The 22536-nt window shown below is 44.7% G+C and overlaps 1 protein-coding gene across 3 annotated transcripts in view; it reads left to right on the top strand.

Moving 5' to 3' along the window:
- The window catches only part of Lmf1 (lipase maturation factor 1), a 111133-nt gene that overhangs the window by 24831 nt on the left and 63766 nt on the right, over positions 1-22536 (top strand). The window contains exons 2-3 of one of the 3 annotated variants that reach the window (XM_003478086.5): positions 3878-4187; positions 11581-11591. In XM_003478086.5, coding sequence (XP_003478134.2) covers positions 3878-4187; positions 11581-11591 — 321 coding nt within the window. Of the gene's footprint in view, positions 1-3877; positions 4188-11580; positions 11592-11622; positions 11642-22536 lie in introns of those variants that run through there. The other 2 variants (XM_063226247.1, XM_063226248.1) reach the window with 2 other exon arrangements.

Genomic DNA, 22536 nt, shown 5'->3' with positions numbered 1-22536 from the left:
ACTCAGGGACCTTCCAGTGGATCCTCTGGTGATGGGAGATGCTGGGTGGGGCCTAATTCTTTTTTTTTTTATAACTACAAAGCTTTGCCAAAAATTCATATGTTTCATTCAAATCAGTGATTAATGTTTGTGTGATTTCCTAAACATAGTTTTAGTTAGTTAGTTTGTTTGTTTTTGTACCGTGAATTGAATTCAGGCCCTTGCACTTGCCAGGCAGGCACTATGCTACTGAATGACAGAAGCAGCCCCACGTAACTTCATAATTACATTCTTTACTAGAATTAGCATGTCTGCTTTTATGTCTTTATGCAATATTTTAATACTTTGTATTACTTAGGTTATTTTGCTTTTGTTAAAAATGGCTCAAGTAGAAAAGCAGTCCCATTGATATGTGCAAAACTGTAAATAAAGTGTATAAAATAATAAATAATAAATAAAATAATAAAAAATAAATTCACTGTATTTGTATAAGTCTATAGACTTATACATCTAGACTTATACAAAAGTCTACATCTAAACTTATACAAATACATCTCTGTTATGTACCATTGATTTATGTGACTGTCTTTTTACTAGTATCACTGTGTATGTTGATTACTATACTTTAGTCATTTTGAATTACTTTGGCTATTCTGTTTCTTTTGCCTTTCCATATGCATTTAGAATCAGCTTGTCAATATCTACAGAAAAGTTCATCAAATGTTCTGATTGATTTGTTGACTCTGTGGGTCTAAATGGGCAGAATTTCATAATATATCATATGTTTAGATCACCTCTGGTTTTATTCATCATTGTTTTATAGATTTCCACAGACAGATAATGTTTACATTTTGTTGGATTTATATCTGTGCTTTTTTTTTTTTGAGTTGCTATTTTATTCTATTTCCTTCTTTCCTCTTTTCCTTCTTTCCTCTTCTCCCCACCCCTGTTATGCAGCGAGGGCTGTTCATACAGTGTTGAGCAGGACCAATAAGAGAGATGTCCTTCTGTTAGTCTGAATTCTGCTGCAGTGTTCAATCTCTCATCTTTAGTCTTGACAATAGGTTTTTCATAGATGTCTGTTATAGATTAATGAAGTTCCTTCTATTTGTAATGTGCTGAAAGTTATTTAAAAATCATAGATTAGCACATTTCTTCCAGCTTGAACCACCATTGGCATATGTATGAACAATCCCATTGGGCACTACGAGACGGACCTATTGGGAGATACAAACTACTGGATGGGGCAATCATACATGTATGACCCTGTCATGAATGTGTTAATGTTCAATTTTGTCTTGTACATTTTTACCTATTATCATGTGGGTTTTCTGAGGTAGTATGTTAGCATGGTGACTCACAGTGGCTGATGTTTGAATGCAGAACTTACCTTGTACTTAGAAAATGCAATTGGTTGTGATATATTTTCTCTGTTTCTTCTGGTGATGGTCTTCTTTATTTTTTCTTGCCAACTAATTACTCATCTAAATTGTCAGATGCATGGTCCGAGAAAGATTTGTAACATTCTTTTCAATGGCTGTGGACTGGTAGCAATGTCCTCTTCTTCCTGCCTGATGGCCATCTTCTCTTGTTTTTGGTTAGTCAAGCTGAGGGCACTCAGTTGTTCAGATCTTTCCAAAGAGACAACTTTTGGTTATGTTGTCTTGTTGTGTTTATATTGCCTTGTTTTATTTTTTCTGTTCTCAATTTCATCAGTTTTTGTTCTTATTCCTTTCAAAAACTTCTGTCTTGCTGCTTGTTTTGGATGTACATTACTTTCTTTTCTGGTTTCCTAAAGTACACTTGTAGATTTGCAACCATTTGTAAATGAGTGTTTTAGGGTAAGTTTTCAGTTAAGTGTACCTTAAACAGTGACCTACATCAGTTTGTGTTTTCATTTTCATTCAATTAAAAATAATGTGCAATTTCTTCTGTGCCTCCCACTTTTTAAATGGGTTATTTAGAAATATATGGCTTAATTTCTAAGTAGTTGAGTACATTTTCAGATACCTTTCTTTTATTAGTTTCTATTATTTAATTCCAGAAATTCAAGGAACATATTTTGTGGATTTCATTTCCTTGCCATATACTAGCATTTATTTCATGGCTTATGATGTCTTGATAAGTTTATCTCACATGTACTTGAGGAATCCATGAAATTTGCTCTTGGGTAGAGCGTTCCATAAGTGTCATGGAGCTGTGTCTTGCTCTTCCACTCTGTATAATGATCTGTCAGTGTCCAATAGTGTTGTCAGATCTCCTGTGGCCCGCTGACTTCCTGTCTGATTCATCAGACCCAGCAAGGGACATTGAAGCATCTGACTATAAATAGTTTGTCCATTGCTTCCTCAAGTCTTACCTTCTCGTTTGATTCACACATATGTGTTATGTTCTGTTGACTTTTTAACATGTTTATATGTGTTTAAAGGGGCTTTTGTGGGCCAGGGATTTAGCTCAGTGATAAAAGCGCCTGCCTTCCCAAGTGCGAAGTCGTGAGTTGGATCCCCAGTACCAAAAAAATAAAATAAAGTGGCTTTTGTATAGATGACAGAGAGGAGCCTTGCTTATTTGTCCAGTCTGATGTGTTTGTCTTTTCTGGTATATTTAGAACACTCCCATCTAGCATGATAGATTAAAACCTCCCAGCTTACTAGTTATTTTCTGTTTGTTCCTTCTTTTCTTTGTGTCTTTTTCCCTGTTTTCCTGTCTTCTATTGGGTTGAGTGGGTTTTTAAATTTTTACTTTGCCTTCTCTATTATTATTCAGAACTGTTTTTGAAACAGTGTTTACTACTTTCCCTTAAAACTTACACAATACAATTTTAAATTAATTTGAACCTACCTCCATGTGGATATACTTACTATAAGGTCATTTTAATTACACATTCCCAGTTTATCCATCTTTATGCTGTTTCTCATGTGTTATACATTGTGGGTCATATTCCACAAACATGATTGGCCCTTATTCTTTTTGCTGCAGGGTCAGATCGTGTTGTCTTCTGAAAGGGCCATGCCATCAGGGAGGCTTAGTCTCTATATCCTCTAGGCCTGCCTGAGATGGATTATTATTTGCTATAGAAACAGAGCACATCATAGGTTTCCCAGGTGGCAATCATGTCCTGTAGCAGTGATGGCGAACCTTCCAGAGCTTTCAGTGATACGAGTGCCGTAGGTTCACTACCACTGTCCTACAGCATGTGTGTATTCCACCTGGTGGCATCCCTGGGAGGTGGTGAGGATCCCTCAGGAGTGCCTTCTTTTCTTTTTCCCTCCCTATGTGAATGGTCCTCTCTGGGCACATAGTCCTCTGTGTCTGCTCCCTGAATGGAGTGTGAGCTTCACCATCAGCATCTCTGTGTATCACAGCCATGTAATGTGGACTTTCTGAGGAAGTGGCAGCACTCTTGGAGGTACAGTTGCTGGGAATATCCTAAGGGGCTGGAGCTTGGAGTCTGGGTAGCCATGACTTGTGTGTTAACAGCAGCACTGCTCTCTGGCCCTGTTGTACAGCACCTTGATGACAACTAGAGTGAAACTGAGTGTCCAAGATGCCCATTACCACAGCCTTGTCTTTATTTTTAAATTTTTTTAGATGAGATCTTAGTAAATTGCCCAGCTGGGCTCAAATTCATGGTTGTCCGTCATCACCTTCCTGGAAGCTAGAATTACAGGCATTCCTGACTCTAGCAATGTCTTACATAAGCCATGTCTAGCCTGCTTGAGCAACATGTGAAAGTAGAAACTACATACACTTATACAATATGTCTTTTCAGAACTTTGAGAAAGTACTCAAATTCTTCAGGAAATAACTTGGATTCCAACCCTCCTGTCCCCAGCATGCTCACCTGCTGCCCATGGAATTCTTCCTACTCTTACTCCTATGCTTGTCTCTCTTCCAGTTGTGGCATTCCTGGTGGCTTTCCATCAGAACAAGCAGCTGATTGGTGATCGGGGCCTGCTGCCCTGCAAGGCATACCTGAAGAGCATCCAGCAGTACTTCCATGGCAGAATCAGCTGGGATGCCTGGAGCTATGCACCAACCATCATCTGGCTGCTGGACTGGTCAGACATGAACTTCAACCTGGACCTCCTTGCTGTTCTTGGATTGGGCATTTCCTTCTTCATCTTGATAACTGGCTGTGCCAACATGATCCTCATGGGCATGCTATGGGTCCTCTACCTATCCCTGGTCAACGTGGGGCAGGTCTGGTATGTAGAGTTGGGGCCACTGTGGTCTGTCTGTCCCTCAGTTCTATGTGGGTGTTGATTTCTTCAGGACACCACAGGGATGCCAGCATCTGGGAAGCTGAACTAGCCTCCTTCTGAAGTTAACTCAGAGGAAGTTCATCATGTCTTTAGGACATGATAGAGGCTGTTGACTGTACTCAACCAATTGAGAGTGCCCTTCTCCTTGGGGAATAACACACTGCTTCTCCTTGGAGAAGTGTGTCTCCTCTTGAGGCCCAAATTGTCAGTGCTTGAGCTGTGGCAGATGGAGAGATAGAGGCAGAAGTCACAGGTAAGCTACTGGGAGATAGAGGGAAGGAATGGTTCTGAGATGTACTCTTCTGCCCCTACCACCTTCCCTGCTTGGCAGGACTGTACAGTCAGTACTAGGCAGTTTTTTGGGGTCACAGATGGGATGTGGTGCTAACCATGACCTCCAGGTTATGGGGCTTGTGGGAGAATTCTGTGGACTACAAATAAGTGTGTTGGGGAAGCATGTGCACATGGGGTTGGCATCCTATGAACCTGTAGGAAGTGGATGTGAGGTATCTGTGCGGACATGTAAGAGGTGGACATGGTGGTTGGTACACAAGTAGATATTGGGGTCGTGGTGCACAAGTAGACATGGGGTCAGTGTTCCTATAGGATGTGTCTAATGTGGACCAATGTCTGTATAAAAACACTAGAGGCAGATGTAGGACCAGTGTTATGTGGGCTTTGTGGGAGGTGGGTATATTGGTTGGTACCCAGGTAGACATGTGCACAGTAGATGTGAGGTCAGTATCCCTGCAGACATGTGGGAAACAAATGTGAGGCACTGGTGTAGAGGTGTGGTATATGAAGGACTCACGTGGCTCCTCTGGGTATTCTGTACAGGAGCTAAACAGGCCAGTTGAAGTGGCCTGACTGCAGAGCTAGCCTTGGGCCTTGGACCTCACAGAAGAGGCCTCTGAACATGACACTGACTTTCATCCCAGGCATCTGGGGTTGAACTCCTGGAGTGACTTTCCACAGGACCTTACTGTGTCATCCTGATGGCACCCAGGGCCTGTGAAACTCTGAGGGTATGGGCTCTCCTCCCAGCACAAACATTTCTGGCCTCTGTATTTTTGTACTGGGTGAGATCTGAGCTTCCATACTGGTGAAATGATGGTTTGTACCAAGAATGGAGTGGTGTGCCAGACATAGATGAGGCCAATGGTAAAACAGCATTTGGATACAGGACTGAATGAGGCTGCACCTCATACCCAGGCATGCTCAATCTACTGAAGAACAAGTTCAGTTCTTCAATACTGAAGAACTGGTATTTTGTATCCTTTCTGTTGCCCACCTAGGGTCTGTGTGTCAGTGTGCCACTGTCACACTGTATGTCTTTGAAAGAGCATGAGGAACTTTTGCTTGTCTGGCTGTACCAGGAGCCATGCTGGATGGAATCATGCTGTATGTTCCAGGAAAAGCTGAGGGACTTCATATAGCTGCTCCCCCAGCCACAGCATGTCTGTATGAGACTGCTTGTGAGTCACAGAGCAGCCAAGAATGTGTGACTATGGGGTGTACACTGTGATACTGAGCTGCACATGGAAACTGGTGTGTCCAAGGGAGCAGTTAAGTTGGCCCATTGCGTTTTGGTGTGAATAGGGACGTTGGGAGTAGTTCTTGCAGGGCCCACTGCTGACACATGACCAGGTGACCACCTTAGGTGGACCTTGTGCCAAGCTCTGTGAGTTGAGGGGAGCTTGTCACATCTTTTCTTCCAAATAGGACTTAAGGGTGCCACCCCTTTGGTGTGTGACCTTCTGCATCTCCAGGGCAGGGGTCATGGATGACCTGATAAGGATTCTGGCTTTTTGTTTTTTGTTTTATTGTTTTGTTTTGTTTTGTTTTGTTTTTTCTGTGATGTTCTGGAGACATATTGTGATCTTAATCCAGACCACCTGAGGGAGGGCTGCTGCCCAGCCATGGCAGCAGGAGGTACAGAGATCTGAACTCCCACTAGGGCACATAGCAGTGACCACCTGTCCCAAGATGTCTCGGGCACAGTGTTTTCCTTGAAACCAGAAGAAGCTCAGTGACCCTGTTTTCCTTTAAAAGGTACTTTTCAATCAAATCTAGAATACACTGATCTAGAGAGCTCCAAGGAGAAAAAGACATCTACTGCAGTAGGTGTTCACATGACATGCCTGTGAGAGTGCCTTGTGGGTATACGTAGGAGTCAGGGGCTGGTGAAAGAAAGACGTGATAAAGGTGACTTCTCCTTTACCTCTTGTACTTTTCATGAGGCAGGGGCACTGTGCATTTTCACAGTGTAAGGGAGTTCACACCCCAGAGAAAGGAATCTGCATGTTATGAAGAATTCTGCAAGAATACTTATCGCTGGTCCCTGTTTATTTATTTCATTGTTCATATCAGTGTGGAGTGATCCATATTTACTTTGGTATTTTGGGTGTCTGGTCTAGGAATTTAATACTTAGGATCAAAAACATGTGAGACAGATAGAGTCAAAGTTTAATTATTGCATAAAATTTTAAGTGATTTTAAGCCTGGTGTCGCAGTATATGCCTGTAATTCTAGTGCTCTGAGAGGGCTGAGGCAGGAGGATTGCCAGCCCAGTCTGAGCAACTTAGCAACTTAAAAGCCTGTCTCAAAACAAAAAATAAAAAAGGAGTTAAAAATGTAGCTCATTGCAGAGGTGCTAGGTTCAAACCAGAGTATAATAAATAACTAGATTTTAAAGAAGGATCCTTTATTTGCCTCCCTAAAGCAATGCTTCTTAACAGTGCGTCTGAGACTTAATTATGTTAACTTCTGCTCTCATATTTTCATAGACATTGACTTTTTCAAAAAGTTGGGTTTCTCATTCTTTTATCTGTTCTTTTCTTTGGCACCAAGGGATTTTCTGGGCCACTGTTAAAGATAGTGCCCACCATTCCTTTCTCCCTCATCTTCCTATCCCTGTGGTAAAGAAGAGATGATCTCTGAAATTTAAGCCATGCCAATATCTCAGGGTTCCTCTTTTGCCTTGGCCCTCTCTTTTAAGCTGGCTAGTGCAACTGATATTACAAGGGGAAGGCAGAGTGATGAGTGTCTTCTGTGTGATGTTCAGGAATGGCTCCTGGACCTGAGCACCTGGAGGAGCTGGCAGTGTCCCTGAGGCTGAGGCATCTGGCTCCTGTCTATGAGGCAGCTGTACCTGAGGACACCTGGAAGCCTGTGGGGTAGCACTCGAGGTCTCTGTTAACTGATATCCATAACGTACCCCAAGCCACTCATGGGTCCACTCATGACTGCCCTCTGCTGCACATAGCCAGTTGTACTCTGGTGAGATCCAGTTTTCCTTTCAACAAAAATGGGCTTACAAAATTGGGCATGCTTTTTGTTCCTTGTATATTTGACTTAATTCTTAACTAATTTTATTGTATAATCTTTTAAAATAATATGTGAAATAACTAAAACTTATTTTACTTCATATCAAATCACTAATATCTTTGTGATAAACAGGTGACCTGCATCTCTCAGGCTGTACTCAACCCCAAGGGATTGCACCTAGTACGCAAGTTTTGAGTGACTCCATTGTGAGTGCAAATGCCAGGGGAGAATGACTCTGCACCTTGTTTATAGATGTAAACAGTCACTATTTGCCCAGCACAGCCATAAGGCACAAGCTGATACATAATTTATTTGTGCCAATAAAAATAGCTTACTGATTCAAACTAGAAGCATATGAATGCACAAGCATATAAAATCATATGAGCTGATTCTTGGTACCAAAAAAAAGAAAAAAAGATCATATGAGAAACTCCACACATGACCTTATCCACCATACCAGATGTAACCCCCCCCCACCTGAAATACATAAGAATAGGGCACCTCAGATTGCAAATGGGAGCAACACTGACCCTGTCACCTGATCACTTGCTGTGAAATTTGCTCAGGAAAAATGCCACAGCAAAGTCCTTACATCTGTTCCTGGAGAAAGCACTGGTTTTTCCAGCCCATGGTGCACAGATACTGCAACTTCCCCAGGCCCACTCTCTCAGCTCTGTGCCTTGGGTTGTTGTTCTCTTGTTGGCTACCTGCAGGGCCCCTCACATCTGTGGTTCTCAGCTTTGCTCTCAGTGTAACCTTTTTAAATTCTGTGGCCTTTTTGAACTCTTTCCTAGCTTCATATAACTATTTCTATTTCTATCATTGTGTGAAGTATAATGTGAATTGGATGCCATAGATATTAGTAATCAAGATTGGAGTGAAGTAAAAGACCTGGGATAGCCATGGTCACAACCACTGAGTGAACCCAAGGGTACCCGGTGCTTTGAAGCCAGTGAAATCACTATAGCTTGTGAACTCTGTTATCAATAAATTCTAAATTGTGGAAAGATGAAAATGTGTCTGGCCTGTTAATGGCACAGCTTATTCACAGCATCTTCCTGTGTCACTGGGTGCTGTTATAGAAACAGGTATGAGTTACACGACTGTTACAATGTGGCAGCAGAGAAGTGGGCGTGGTTAGCATCTGTGTTTCCTGTAACAGTTATGCCCCTTCCTTCAGTGACTCACACCTGCCATCTTCACTTTTGGCACTCAGGGTGTACAGTGGTAATAATGTCCAGTGTGTTTACTGGGTCAGTCCCCACCATCGGACTTTTCAGTGTGATTTGTTTTTGCCTCTTTGCTAGAAATAATGCTTCTGTCGGCAGCTCTGTGGTTCCTCCATCTTTTTTGAGTTATAATTTTTGCTCAATTTTTCAGCAGCAGGGTAGTCAAATGGAGAGAATATCATAAAGAACATTGCCAGGCACGAAGGTGTCCATCAGCACAGGCAGCTGTTGGGGCCCCTCCCATGCTGCCACTTTGTGCTCTCTCAATACTGGGATGCCCAGTATGTTGTCAGTGGGTGCAACAGAGCTGGCTAAGCAGATGCCAGAGCAATCCAGCATGGAAGACTAGCTAGGAGCCAAGCTGGTATCCCTGGGGACAAAGAATGCCTGGAAAGTTTGTTTTGTTTTGTTTTGGTATGTATGGTGGAAAGTGGGGTTTACTGGGGATTGAACCCAGGGTCTAAGTACTGAACAGCATCCCCAGCCCTGGATTTTTTTTTTTTTTCAGTTTAAGACCAAGTCTTGCTAAGTTCCCCTGGCTAGGCTCAAATTTGGATTCTCCTGTCTATGCTTTCCAGTGTGCTAGGAGTATAGGTGTGTACCACCATGCCTCACTGGCCTGGAACTTCTTTAAAAGACAACACAATTAATAGTAACCCCCAGAATCCACTCTAGGGAAGTCAAATTCTAGCTGCCAAAAAATAGAATAAAAGCTATCAAAATCAGGAAGATTTTCCAGTTTTTTATGTAATAACATAAGAGAACCCAGTATGGGGTGGGGGGCTAACAGGTAGCCTTTAAATTCAAAACAAGTGATATCACAAAAGAACCATTTTCAAACCTCAGTAAACATGAAGGCAGAAACATGTTGGGCACATCTGCATGGACACTTACGTTTTGGCAGCCTGTATTTCTTCCCATCTGATGTGATAAATATGGGAATTTCCATTCTTTATTTTAATCATAAGCCCCCGTCCCTTTGTTCAGCAAGGTCATCTGTTGAAAGACTATTGGATGAGGCTGTTATGACATTAGCCATGTTCAACTGGCTAAAATGTTCTTACGGACGTAGAGAAACATGTTCAGAAGCAAGAAATAGCACACACCCAGGGGTGTCCTGTCTGCTTCTGGCTTTTCTGTTGTGGAATAAAAGGAAATCTCAAGCCCATGTTACTTTACATGCAAGTAGTAGTTACAGAGGGTCAAACTTGGATTCTCCTGTCTCTGCTTCCCAGCGTACTGGGATTATAGGTGTGTGCCACAATACCCCACTGGCCTGGGACTTCTTTAAAAGACAGCACAATAGTATAATCCCAAGAATCTACTCCAGGGAAATCAAATTCTAGCTGCCAAAAAGTATAATAAAATATAGGAACTACCAGGTCATCAGCACATGTGGAGGAATTTTTAAAAAGAACCATCTGCCAGTTACAGTGGCACACTCATGTATTCCAGCACTCTGGGAGCCTGAGGCAGGAGGAGCACAAATTCAGGCCCAGCCATGGCAACTTAGTGACTTAGTGAGACTTTGTCTCAAAATAAAGAAAATAATTTTAAAAGGCTGGGAACATAGTTCTAGGTGAAGGTCCAGTTTCAGTCCCCGCAATGGCAACAACAGAATCATCTGTTGGCTCCGTCTCACTCAGCTCTCCTGTGCATTCAGAATGTCAGTCCCTGTCCTAACTTTTCATGATGAGAACTTACTTGAGAGCAGGAGGCATCAGGATCCCCTGACCTGCAGTGGCCCTGCACAGGAGCGCCTGCTCTCCCTCCTCCCCACGCCTGAGGATGTGGAGGAGGGTGTCAGCCCTTGCCTACCATTGATAAGTATATTTCCCTAAGCATATTTCACTAAGCAACAATGTTCCTTTCATGTCTTTTTTGAGGAGTAATTCATATATGCAAAATTTAGAGTGTACACATCCATGCTTTTGTACGTTCAAGGCCTGGAACTGACACCATTGTCTAAATTTAAAACATCCTTATTATCCCCCCCAAAAAACCCTGTATCTGGCACTGTCACCTCCTCCCATCCCCAGCCCCAACCCCCGCCCCCACCTCTAGCCCCTGGCAACTACTGTCTGTTGTCTACGTGTGGGTTTGCTGTCTGGATGCTTCATACCAGAAAAATCTTGCATGTGTGGCCTCTGTGCCTGGCTTCTTGCCGAGCATCGTGTGACAGCCCGTCATTTCTGTTGCAGTGGCACAGCCAGTGCATCATTTGTTCCAGAAACCAACAGGGGATAGTATGGCAATGGACTTCATTCATGATTTGGGTCCTGCACATGTGCTTGTTGGGTCTTTAGTCTCTAAGGATGGGAAGGGAATCACTGCATAGACACAGATGGTGTGACATCTCCTTGTCACTATGATTCCAGGGGAGACATAGGCTGTTTCCCAACCATTTGCAATGGAGGTGGAGCCCATTAGATTTTTTCCACTTTAGTTCCTTTCCCAGTAACATGTGATTGAAGTAATGCATGTCCTTTAAACTTTTATGGTCCAGAAAATAACACTTCCTGTGATGGCTGAAGTCAGTTTTTCTCCAGAAATACCAGATGTGGTGTCTGCTCATCCCACAGCCTCTTTGTCCACCTGGCCCTGCCAGCTCAGGGAGGTGGGACTCTGCTGTCAACACTTGGCAGGCAGGTCCTCGCAGCTGTGCTTAACTTCGCTCAAAGGATGGACTCTGCCTAGTGGGAAACCTGTTGGTTTAAGTTCTAAGTTTTTGGTCAAAGCAAACCAAAATTATAATATATTTTTCTTCTTTTGTTTTTCAGGTATTCTTTTGGTAAGTGAAAATCATTTAGGAAAAACTGCAAGTTTAAATTATATATTGGGGTATGTATCTACACATTTTTTCCTGACTTTTCTCATTTTGTTAGGGCCTGCGCTTAGATTTCCAGATGTTCTGAGTGGCTCTGGTACAATGTTTGTTGACTGACCTAATATATAGGTCCTCACAAACAGACTACTAAGGTGGGAGAACTGTGTGTTTTGGTGTCAGGTACTTAGACACCTTGCCAATTTTCCTGTATGATGATGGGGACACCTGGGGCAAGGACTGCCTTCCCTGGGGTGAACTGCAAGGTTCATCCTGTGCTTGGGGCCTCAGTGAGCTCAAGCTGCATGTGCACACCAAGTGGAGGAGGACGGCACTAATGCTGATTTGGGTGTGGCTGAGGGGTAGTTTTGATCTTTTTCTAGCCCACGCTGAGTGGGAGCCACTAGAGAAGAGAAGGCAATGGCCCATGCACAGGGCAAGCAGGGACCACAATGTTCTTCCTGTGGGACATGTGGTAGGTTTTTAAGTTCATTCTGCTGCAGGAACCTTGGGCAGAGGCCTCAGACCCCAACCTTCTGAAAAAAGTGGAGAGGTTTTTTTGAGGGGAGTGCATTTTGATTCTGGGGCTCCTTGTCCAGTGTCTTAAGCCCACATCCGCCCCGCATTCCCATGCTGTGCCACAGTCATAAGATGTGCCATCTGGGCTGGGCCTGCTTGTCCTACTGGTTTTGGGCTTAGAACCTAGGAGTCAAAGGCCAATGTAGGTCTGCTCACAGACATGAAAACCATCTGTTAAAGCAGGAAAGATGCAGACATTTTCCTGATTTTTTGTTGGGCATATTGGTACATACCTATAATCCCAGAACTCTGGAAGGCTGAGGGAGAAGGATCACAAGTTTTAGTCCAATCTGAGCAATTTATACCCTGTGACAAAAGAAAAGGAAAAAAAAAAACAAAAAACGCTGAGGATGTAACTCAGTGTAAAGGCCCTGAGTTCAATACCCAGTACTGAAAAAAGTACTTCTTTTTCCTGACTTTCAGTCTCCTGAGAAGGCAAGTAACTGTATGAAGCATAAGCAGGCAGGCCGCCATGGACCAGTGATGGCCAGGATTGCTTGGTGCTGACCATGCCTGCCCCTATTGCCAAGCTCTTCGTGGATGTGGCTGCTCCAAATGTCCACATCTGCTCCTGGTTATTTAATACCAAAATTGTCCTCAGAATCTTGCATTCTCCAGTACTTAGCTTAACAAATCTTCTTTTCTTAGTAGAATTTACTTGTTTCTTTTATCTGAAATCTCAGCAGTAGGATTTTTCTCCCCAGCTGTTATGAAGAGGAGAGTCTTGAGGCTTTCTGTCATTATTGAGGGGGGGATTTCTGCTACTTAGTGCAGAGAATTCTGGGGAGTTACCAAACAAAGTTTGCAGAGTGAGCTGAGTACACCCTATCAGCACATTAGGCTGTGGGTATGCAGATAGGGCAGACACAACTCATGTAGCACACCTGTGGTGTTCCACACCTTTTCCTCAGGCCTCTGAGTGCTGGGATCTAGAGAAAGGGAGGACTGAAATCTACAGAGAAGCAAGAGTGGAGCACTGGGCCTTGCACCCAGGTTTTCAGGCATGAAATGTTCCTTACTGAGCCACAGTGTTTCTACTGAAACAGGAGTTTTCACACAGAGGGAGGGCATCTGGTGGAGTGTACTTCTGACGTGTAGGTCTCGCAGGGCTCTGCTGGTTGCTTCTTTTCTGGAGCTCACCAACAGGAAGCAGGTATGGGGGCTATCACACGACTCTACTCCAGAAGGGTTCTTCCCTTCTGGAAGTTGTGGTGTTTTCAGTGTTATGCTCTGTCCATCACATACTGTAACTGCTCCTCTGGTGGTAGGTGATGATTTTGGGGACTCAAGTGAACTTTTAACTCATGATCACATTTCCCTGAGTACCCTAAGGGAGAGGAATTTTATGCTGTTTTGTGCAGTGCTCATGCGTCACTTTCCACCAATCTGTGGTACAGACTCTGGAGGCTATGGTGTTTCCACAGCCCCCCTGTATTCAGAGTGGTCTCTGTCTTTGAACTGCCTTCTCCTGCACCACCCTAGAGAATAAGGGTCCAGTTACAGAGGAGGGAGGAGGTTGAGTGTGCAGTTTTGAGACCTTTCCAGAGCCCTCTTTCCTCAGCCTTGCTGGAGTTTCCTAGGGAAACTAAAGTTTTCACAGTGAGCATCTTGTCTCATCCTGGCTATATTTTTTTTATGATCATCTTAATTATAGTTAGCATATTTTTTGTTTCGCAAAGTGGCTTTGAAGAGCTAGAGCATCTCCGTGGAACTACCTAGAGCTGAGATAGGGCTGGGGAGACTTCTTCAGGGCTGTACCTCCCAGCATCTGGTGGTTTGAGATGAGCCACACTTCCAGAACCTTGTACCTTATGAAGCAACTGCTGCCAAGATGTATCTTAAAAATCAATAAAAATCCAAGGTAGTGAGACTTCCATCTCTTGCTGCACAAGCTGCCCTTGGAATGCCCAGTTGCTGTGTGGGACACTGCTCCTGGTCCTTCTTGAGCTGCAACAGAGTAGGACACTCAAGGGATTCTCTCTTTACACAAGGTTGCAGGTCTCATAGGATATAAGATGAGCCAAACCACTGAGGCATGAGCATGGGCATTTTGGTGCTTCCTATGCAGGTGTCTTGTACTTGGTTAGTGAGTTCTGGCGCAGGAGCTTGGAGAGCAGTATTTGTTGCTGATGTCTTCCTTTGTCACAGAAAGACCGTATTTCCCCAGAAAGCTTAAGTTTCTGTTAGCATTTTTGACTGTCTTTAAGTCCCCTACAAATGTCACAGTATCAGGATCTGGCCTTTTACCTGCCACTGTCCCCACTCTGTGTCCTGGGTCTCACTCTCCCATTGTACATAGGTATGAACTGAAGGTGTGTAAGTGGGGCTGTTGCCCAGGACACAACCCCTGCCCCCTGTCTGCCACTGTCCTGCCCTATCTCTGCCAAGAGCTTAGGCTGAGAGCTGGGAAGCCACTGCTGCACCTGGTGACATGGACTTCAAAGACAGCCCAGGAAGCATCTACTCAGCACTCCAGTGGTGCTAACTGCTATGTGCTCCTGAAGGGATACACTCCCTGATGCTCCTGAGCTCAGCTTGGCAACCTTCAGAACTCCTGCTGTCCTTGCAGGTGATGACACATGGTCCTACCAGCTTGACTTCTGGCTTGTATGATGGAGGCTAAGTGCTCTATCACCATGTGCACCACACTCAGCATCCCGAAGCACATCCACTGTTCCCATTACAGCTACTTTCCCCTGAGCCTACCCTCTGTCTCTGATCCTGGCCACCATCCCTCAACTTAGCCACACTCTCCCAGTATGGTCACTGTCCCCAAGTATGGCCAGTGTCCTTTGAGCATGATACCATCCTCCAGCATCATCACTGTCCCCAACCCTGACCACTATCTCTCACATTGTCACTGTCCTCAAGCCTGGCCATTGCCCCCTAGCATGGCTATTGTCCCCAGGAATAGCCATTATCTTGTGGCATAGCTGCTATTCCCAAGCATGGTCACTATCTACCAACATGGCTGCTGTTCCCTGAGCATTGCTATTCTCCCCCAACATATGGCCACTGACTGCAGTATCCCGACATGGCTACTGTCCTCTGAGTGTGACCACTATTCATGAGCCTGGCCTCTGGCCATGGCCACTGTTTCCAAGCATGGGTACTATCCCCTAAGAGGACCACTGTTCATGAGTATGGCCACTCACCACTGGCATGGTCATACCCCTCTGTGTGGCTGCTATCCCCTAAGCATGGCTTCTGTTCTTGGCCATTGTTACCAAGCATGGGTACTGTCCGATGAGCATGGCCACTGTCCCCTGGCACAGCTACTGTCCCTGAGTGTGGCTATTGTCTCTGAGTATGGCTGCTGTCCCTACCATAGCTGCCATCCCATGCTGGGCACTGTGACTGAAAACACATGGGAGTTCTATGTGTGTGTAGTATGGCAAGGTTTGCATATGCAGATGGTTACAGTGTTGTTTCTGGGGGCCAAGTTTTGATCTTTTCTGAGGCTCGTCAAGAGCCCTGTTCTGAGACTTATGCCCAGAGAATCATGGGGAACAATCCAGAAGCTTCTGTACTCTGGAGACATTCTTTTTTTTTTGGCACTGGGGATCAAACTCATGACATTGTGCTTGCCAGGCAGGTGCCACTGAGCTAAATCCCCAGCCCTAGAGACATCCTTATATAGGAAAAGTGCATCCCATTAGGACCTGAGGAAATTCAATTCCTTCCTTTAAGAAGCTCAGTTGATAGATGATTTGTAGGTGTTTCACTGATGAAGGAAGGCCAGCCAGCTCAGACACCTACAGATGCAGTAAAGGGCACAGAAGAAGGCAGGGAGCATCTGGCATGTCTGATTTAGGTCATCTCATGACTAGTTGTACACAGAGTAGGATCCATGGAGAGCTGTGCCCTGATGAGTGGGAGGAATGAATCTCAGTACTTAGAATGAGAAAATCAAGGTGTCCCAGGCCAGTAGTGTCCTGGGTGAGTGCTCTGTCCATTCAGTAACTGCTATGGAACTGGTTTGCTGTGAGCTCACACTGCACATGCAGGGGTGAGGGTCTGGGTTTTGTGCAGGGACTTGCACAAAAGGGTTTTATTTTGAATTCTGTTGTTCGTTGCTGAATTTGGAGTTTTTCCAAGTAGATATGACTCTCAGTGGTTTGCGGCTCCATTCTTGCCCAGTACCCTGCCTGCCATTAGTTCATTTTTGGGCTGTTGCTTGTGGGGTGCTGACGTGGCTGGGACACTTGCATCGGGTGTTTCCCGTCTCGGCAGCACCTCCTGCCAGCCATTGTGAATGAAATGCTCTGCATGACCCTTTACCCTGGCCGCTCTTAAATTCATGCTTTAAAAACAACTTAATGAGGAGTTTACTGGCCAATTGGAGGTTTTTATTAAGACCTATTAGTGCTGGAGCAGAGCCTGCCTGCAGGAAGCGATTAGCATGGCTGCCTCACTGCAGCAGGTTCTGCCCAAGAATTCACAGAGCACATGGCCCGACCCTGCACTCTACACAGCTCTCCTGCCCTCCACTTCACTTTACAATCTGTCTAACTCTTCCCAGTCCAGTGTTCAGGAGAACAGTTTCTTTTAATTAAATTATTCCCATAATCAAAAGCAGTCACTGCCGGGCTGCTGCCAGTGGGCCAACCCCATGCCTCCTTCCTGGAGTCCTGCTCTGCTGCTCTTGGGTTTAACAACTTGGCATGTCGCTACAGAGGGGATATACCATGAAGAACCCAGTTCCCAAAAATGTCAACTGAAACTAACAAGAACCATCATTCCCTGTCACCTAGGAATGGGAAATGCCTGGTATCTTGTCCTTCATAGGAAGCACAGAGAAGCCTGGGTCAGCAGTGTCAGAGCTGTCATGACCTGCTGGCCACAGACCTGCAGAGTCATCATTCCAGAGTAGCTCTGGGTCATATTTGTTATACCCAAATAGGGACATTTGTGTATTTTCTCCATTCTTTTTCTTTATACTTAGTAATATCTCACAAAAAGCACCTAGTTGTACCCAGAAGAAAATACATTTTAAATTTTGTGTTTCATAATTCACAGGATCACTAGCATTGTGCTTGATTTGGATTCCTCCCATTATGCTCTGTTACCAGTTCTGTCTCTAAAATATGATTCTCTTTATTCATCAGTTAAAGGGGAAGAGTGCTCTCCTGCCATAATTCATAATCCATTTTATTTATTTATTTATTTATTTATTGTCTTTTTTCCTTTTTATCGGTACCGGGATCGAACTCACAACTGCCTGCTTACAAGGAGGTGCTTATGCTGCTGAGCTAAATCCCCAGCCCCATAATCCATTTTAATCCACGTGGGTGGACTCCACCTAGAATTCCTCTAATTTGCTTCTTATTTATACTAGATTATGTAGATGTGGGGTACTTGGTTGGCATTGGCTCTCCTAGTTCACAGTATATCACTGAGTCTGTGCATGGGGCACCTGGTGTTGAGGAAGCTGGTTCCATCCTACCATCCTGCCTGTCAGCAGGTGGTTAAGGAACTTCCCCGAGTGTCCTGTGGTAAGAATTCCACTACATGTTCACTCCTGCAGGAGACTGCTAGAATTACCTCACCCATTCACTGCCGATCTCGAATCTCTTGCATGCTATTGGGTGCTTGTATTTCCCTCCTCTCCTCCTTGTGGGCAGAGCAGCCCCAGGTTGTTTCCTTTGTAGGTCTGCAAAGACCAGGTGTGTTTATTAGAGTGTTTTGTTTTTATTTTGTTTTTTGAAGTCCTTGGGAATCACACTCAGGACTTCACATGTGTTAGGCAAGTGCTCTTTTCCCGACTACATCCCAGCCCCTATCCAACTTTTTAAAATTTCATTCTAGCTCATTGATTTTTATTTTTTTTAAATTTCTTCCACCTTCTGAGAGGAAGGGGTCTCTATCTTGATGTCTTGAGCTGACAGCTTAATTCATTTCTTATCTGTTAACAAAAGCACATACACAGGCAGCCGCTCCCCTCAGCTGTGTCCCTGTCTCACCTTATCAGGGGAGACACAGCCAGTGTTCCCTTGAGGAGGACAGATGATATGATTTTGTAACCTTCAGTGCTGATGTCTGTTGTACGAGAAGCTGCCTACATGAATGCTTAAGGCATCCTCTTATTTTTTTTTCTTTTTGTTTTTGGGTGTCCTCTATTGATCAACTTCAGACTTCCTTATAGTCTGTCCAGGTAATGGCCTGATCATTGTTCTTTTAATTATTAAAATAGAAAAATTAGGCATGTATGTGAATTAGCCAAATTGTATTACATGGTACATAAAAAATAGCAATACTTTGTTTTACCTCTCCATTCCAAATTCTATAGTACAGATATACTTCATCTTCACTAGCAGTTATTTAAATATTTGTATCTGTAGTTCTAAGTAATATGTTTTTTGTAGTGTCGTTGTTGGCAAATTGCTTTAAAACCCTATGTACTCCCTGTTATGGCTGGCAAAGATCACTTTCCACATCCCTGATGCTCTTCCCTTCACCATCTAAATATAGCTGTCACAGTTTTTCTTAACATAGTAGTCATTCCTTACATTATTGTGATTATGAAAAATTTGACTGCTATGCCAAATAGTGAGCTGTAATTTGGGAAGCTACATTTCTGCCCCCTCCATTTTTTTTTTAACTTTTTGAGACAGGATCTTACTAAGTTGACTGGACTTAAACTTATAATCCTCCTGCTTCAGTCTCCATTAACTCTGGTATTATAAGTGTATGCCACACTTAGCTAATCATTTGTTTTCTAGCAAACGTTTGTTTTTCCTAAAGTTAATACTTGCCTCTTGTTTGCTTAGTTTTTCACCTCTAATGTGTCTCACTAGTTTATTCTAAATTCTCCACAACTGTTCAGTCTCTCTGAGTATGACTTTTTTCTTTTAACATAATGAGATACATTCGATAATGCATTAGCCTCTGCCCAGGGCAGGTGACCTTCTCGTGTTGGGCAAGGCATTGTGTTAATGGCCTTTTTCCACAGCTGCCTCCTTTCTTCTAGTGACAAAAGCCAGTATGCTAAAAAAAAACATTGTTTGCCAACCTTTGGCCATATGTATAGAAATGACTGACTTGTGTAGGTGGATGGCCATTGTCTACCACAAGGTAAACCCTCATTGTATGCACTTTGCCCTGCATAGCATCTACCAAATGCTAAGTCTTAGTGAGCTCCCAAGAGAGGCTCAAGAAAGACTTTTTGCTTCATTAGGTGGCATGATGGCTGCTGGCAGGCCTGGTACATCCATAATCTGGTGTGTGTCCCGGAGCTTCCTGGCTTCAAGACCTCTGGCTGGATGAGGGAGAGTGTGCAGCACTGGCAAATCTGACCTTCATTGAACTTGAGAAGCAGGCAGATACTGTTAGCTTGTTGTGGCACAGCATCTGCTTGCCAGCATAAATGCTTTGATGTTTCAGAACAGAAGACAAAATGGAGGAATCTGGGCTCTGCTCATCTAGCAGGTACTTCCTGCCCTGCTAGGCCCAGCTTTCCTTTTCTCCACTTATACCCCTGACTAGACCCTGCCTTGTCCCCATTTCCACATCTACCTTAGCTCCAGCCACTCAGGTCCCAGGGAAGAGCTCAGAACCACTGCTTCCATGGACAGCTGAGGACAGCTGTGGCCACACGCAGCATGAGAGGAGCTGCACTTGTATGTTGCTGTCCTTGGGAGAGGTTTTATACCCACTCCAGGTTGCAACCTGGGAGAACATTGGCCAGAAGCCACCAAGAACCTATCAGATGTTTTCCATGGTTTTCAACAGCAGCTCCCAAATCCAGAGCCACCAGTGTAGATACTTGTACTTGTGAATATACCACAAGCATCGTTGGGTTTGGTGATGGTCTTCAGACCATCTCCTCTTCCTTATCTTTACAAATAGCAAACACCAGCCAGACACAGGACAGTGGACATGGCACAGAGCAGGAGGACCCCCTCCCACCTGGTCTACAGTTCACTCCTCTGTCAAAGTGGCAACTATGGGGTAGCAACATATTTCTTGGGAGGGGCATAGCTGCCCCAGAGAGGGAAAGAATGCCTAGAGTTCTCACAGTTCCTCCCAGATGTGGCCTGGGTGGCAAAGGCAGGGTTGGCCCAGTGCTGGGGATGGGCTTCCACATCAGAGCTGCATCCATACATATGGATATCCTGTCTGTTCTTTACATGACTAGCTTTGGGGTCAGCCTGCCAATGGGAGTCATGACTATAGGAGAGTGTCCTATGGCTTGAGCCCTCTATCTGTATTCCACATAGTGTTGGCCATGGTGTAATGCTCAGCATCTGTCTCCCTCACCTGACCAGAGTCACGTGGGGCATGTGGTTCTTGGCTGATGAATCCATTTTGCATTGGGATCTCATTCCCATCATTCTATAGGTAAATGCAAATGGTGGTAAAGATTGGCAGAGCTCAGGAGGCCAGAGGTAGATAGCCAAGCATGGGCTTCCTCTCACTCCAGGTGCTGAGCAGAGAGAGGAAACTCAGGAAACAACCATCCATGTTGTTTTCTCTGTGGCATTCAGCTCTCAGGTTTATCTTCAGGAACTTACACATGAGAGAGACTTGATCATCTCTGGCCATATGGTGTTCTGCACACACAGCTTTGCTTACTTGAACAGCTGCATAACACGCAAGTGTGGTTCCTACTTCCTACATGGCCTCTTCGGGTTATTCTCTGCTCAGAGCTCATGACTGTGTACCCATGAAGACAACCCAGTTATAGCAGGTTGACCTTAGCCCTTAAGGTACAGATTGTGCTGGGTAAAACCCCAAAGGGCGGCCAGTTAAGGGCTAGTGGACATCACATGAACCACATCTGAGCTCCCTCTGCTCCTGACTTGCTGAGCAGATCCATCCAAGATCAGAGCTGCCAGTTGCTGCCTCCCCAGCAGTGCCTTTGTGAAGCAACCAGGCATGTGATCTAGAGATGGTGCTGACAGCATGCAGAACAGTGCCCTGAAGCAGCTCCTTCTTTCCGAAGGAGCTGCAGGCAGAGAGTACAGTGTGCTCCCTCCCCTCCATGAAGCTTGGTGCTCAACATGGAGAAACCTATTCCAAACAAGTTGCATGTTCTCTTTGAATTTCTTCAATTCTCTTTAAGCCCAGGGCCCCACCAGGGATCCCATGGCATCAACCTTCCTGTCTCCTATGTACCCTGATGTGGAAGTCTCTCAGACTCTCCTACTTTCTCATGACATTGGTGTGCTGCCAGCCCTGACCATGTATCCTGTAGAACATCCCTCAGATTGGCTAATGTTTTTCTCATGCTTAGATAGGACAGTGGGTTTAGGGATGACCCCACCTCAGTGGGACTGCTCTGTGTCTCAGTTGTGAGACACAAAGACAGCATCCTTGGGTGTCACACCAGAAGCATGGGCTGAGAAATGAAGGGACTATGCATTAAGTCTACAAAGTCAAATCTGTGAAAGTGTCCCAGAACCAATCCTCAGAGAGTGAAGCTTCACATCTCTGCATTTTATATGGGTGCACAGAAAACCTAAATATAAAATGTTTGCAGAAAAGCAGCATGTTATAAGCATATGGAAAGCAGACATGGCTGCTCTGACTCTGGTGATGCAAGTGCCTGAGACAGTGTGGTGTTAGAGATACTCAGTGGGGACATTTTCAAACATAGACTCCAAAAACTTCTGTGAACACCAAGCAGTTTATTAAAGAGGTATAGGTGGCTGATTAGCATGTGAAGTGATTGATCCTGGGAGGGGAACACATATTAAACCAGTAGCCCCCATTAGTGGTTGCTTCAGAGTCATAGTGCACAGGTGGCCTGGGGGACATGGATGCCACTAGGAGCACATGAGGCTGTGGCCTTCCTGGGTAGCGTGGCCAGTTGCTAGGAGCCCTAGATGCAGGCATCCATAGGTTCTGATGCAGGATCAAGGATGTACAGAGAGAGTCAGGTATGAGGACCCATCTCAGTCTATGGCAGGGGAAATGAAAGTCAACCAGAACAGTGAATCAGACAGCTGGTAACTTCTGGGACTTCATGACAATGAGTGGCCATGGTGTCAAGGCAGATAGAGGCCTTGCTGGCAGAGAGAAGTTGCTGTTTTGAGAAAGTGTGACATGCTTCTTATAGGCTTGCCATCTGACAGTGCCCTTAGTGGGTGGGGAGGCAGTGGGGTTTGCCCAGGCCTGGGGCCCTCTGAGCATTAGGGGCTGCAGAGATCCCTGGTATTGGCGATTCAGGTCAATGGAGATCTAAGGAAGAATGAGTGAAGGACACAGGCATCTGTCAGTCTGTGAGGAGGTTGGCCTGCTTACAGGACCCAGCAGATAGGTGTGAAGATGATGTGATAGAGAGTGGAGGGGTATGAGAGATCTTGATCAGGCTAAGAAACTCCTGACAGGA

Source organism: Cavia porcellus, unplaced genomic scaffold, assembly GCF_034190915.1.
Source record: "Cavia porcellus strain 051 isolate PalLab524CR breed Dunkin Hartley unplaced genomic scaffold, mCavPor4.1 scaffold_16, whole genome shotgun sequence".
NCBI classification, from domain to species: Eukaryota; Metazoa; Chordata; class Mammalia; order Rodentia; family Caviidae; genus Cavia; species Cavia porcellus.
Note: the sequence above shows the minus strand (reverse complement) of the source record. Positions and strands in the feature narration are given on the sequence as shown.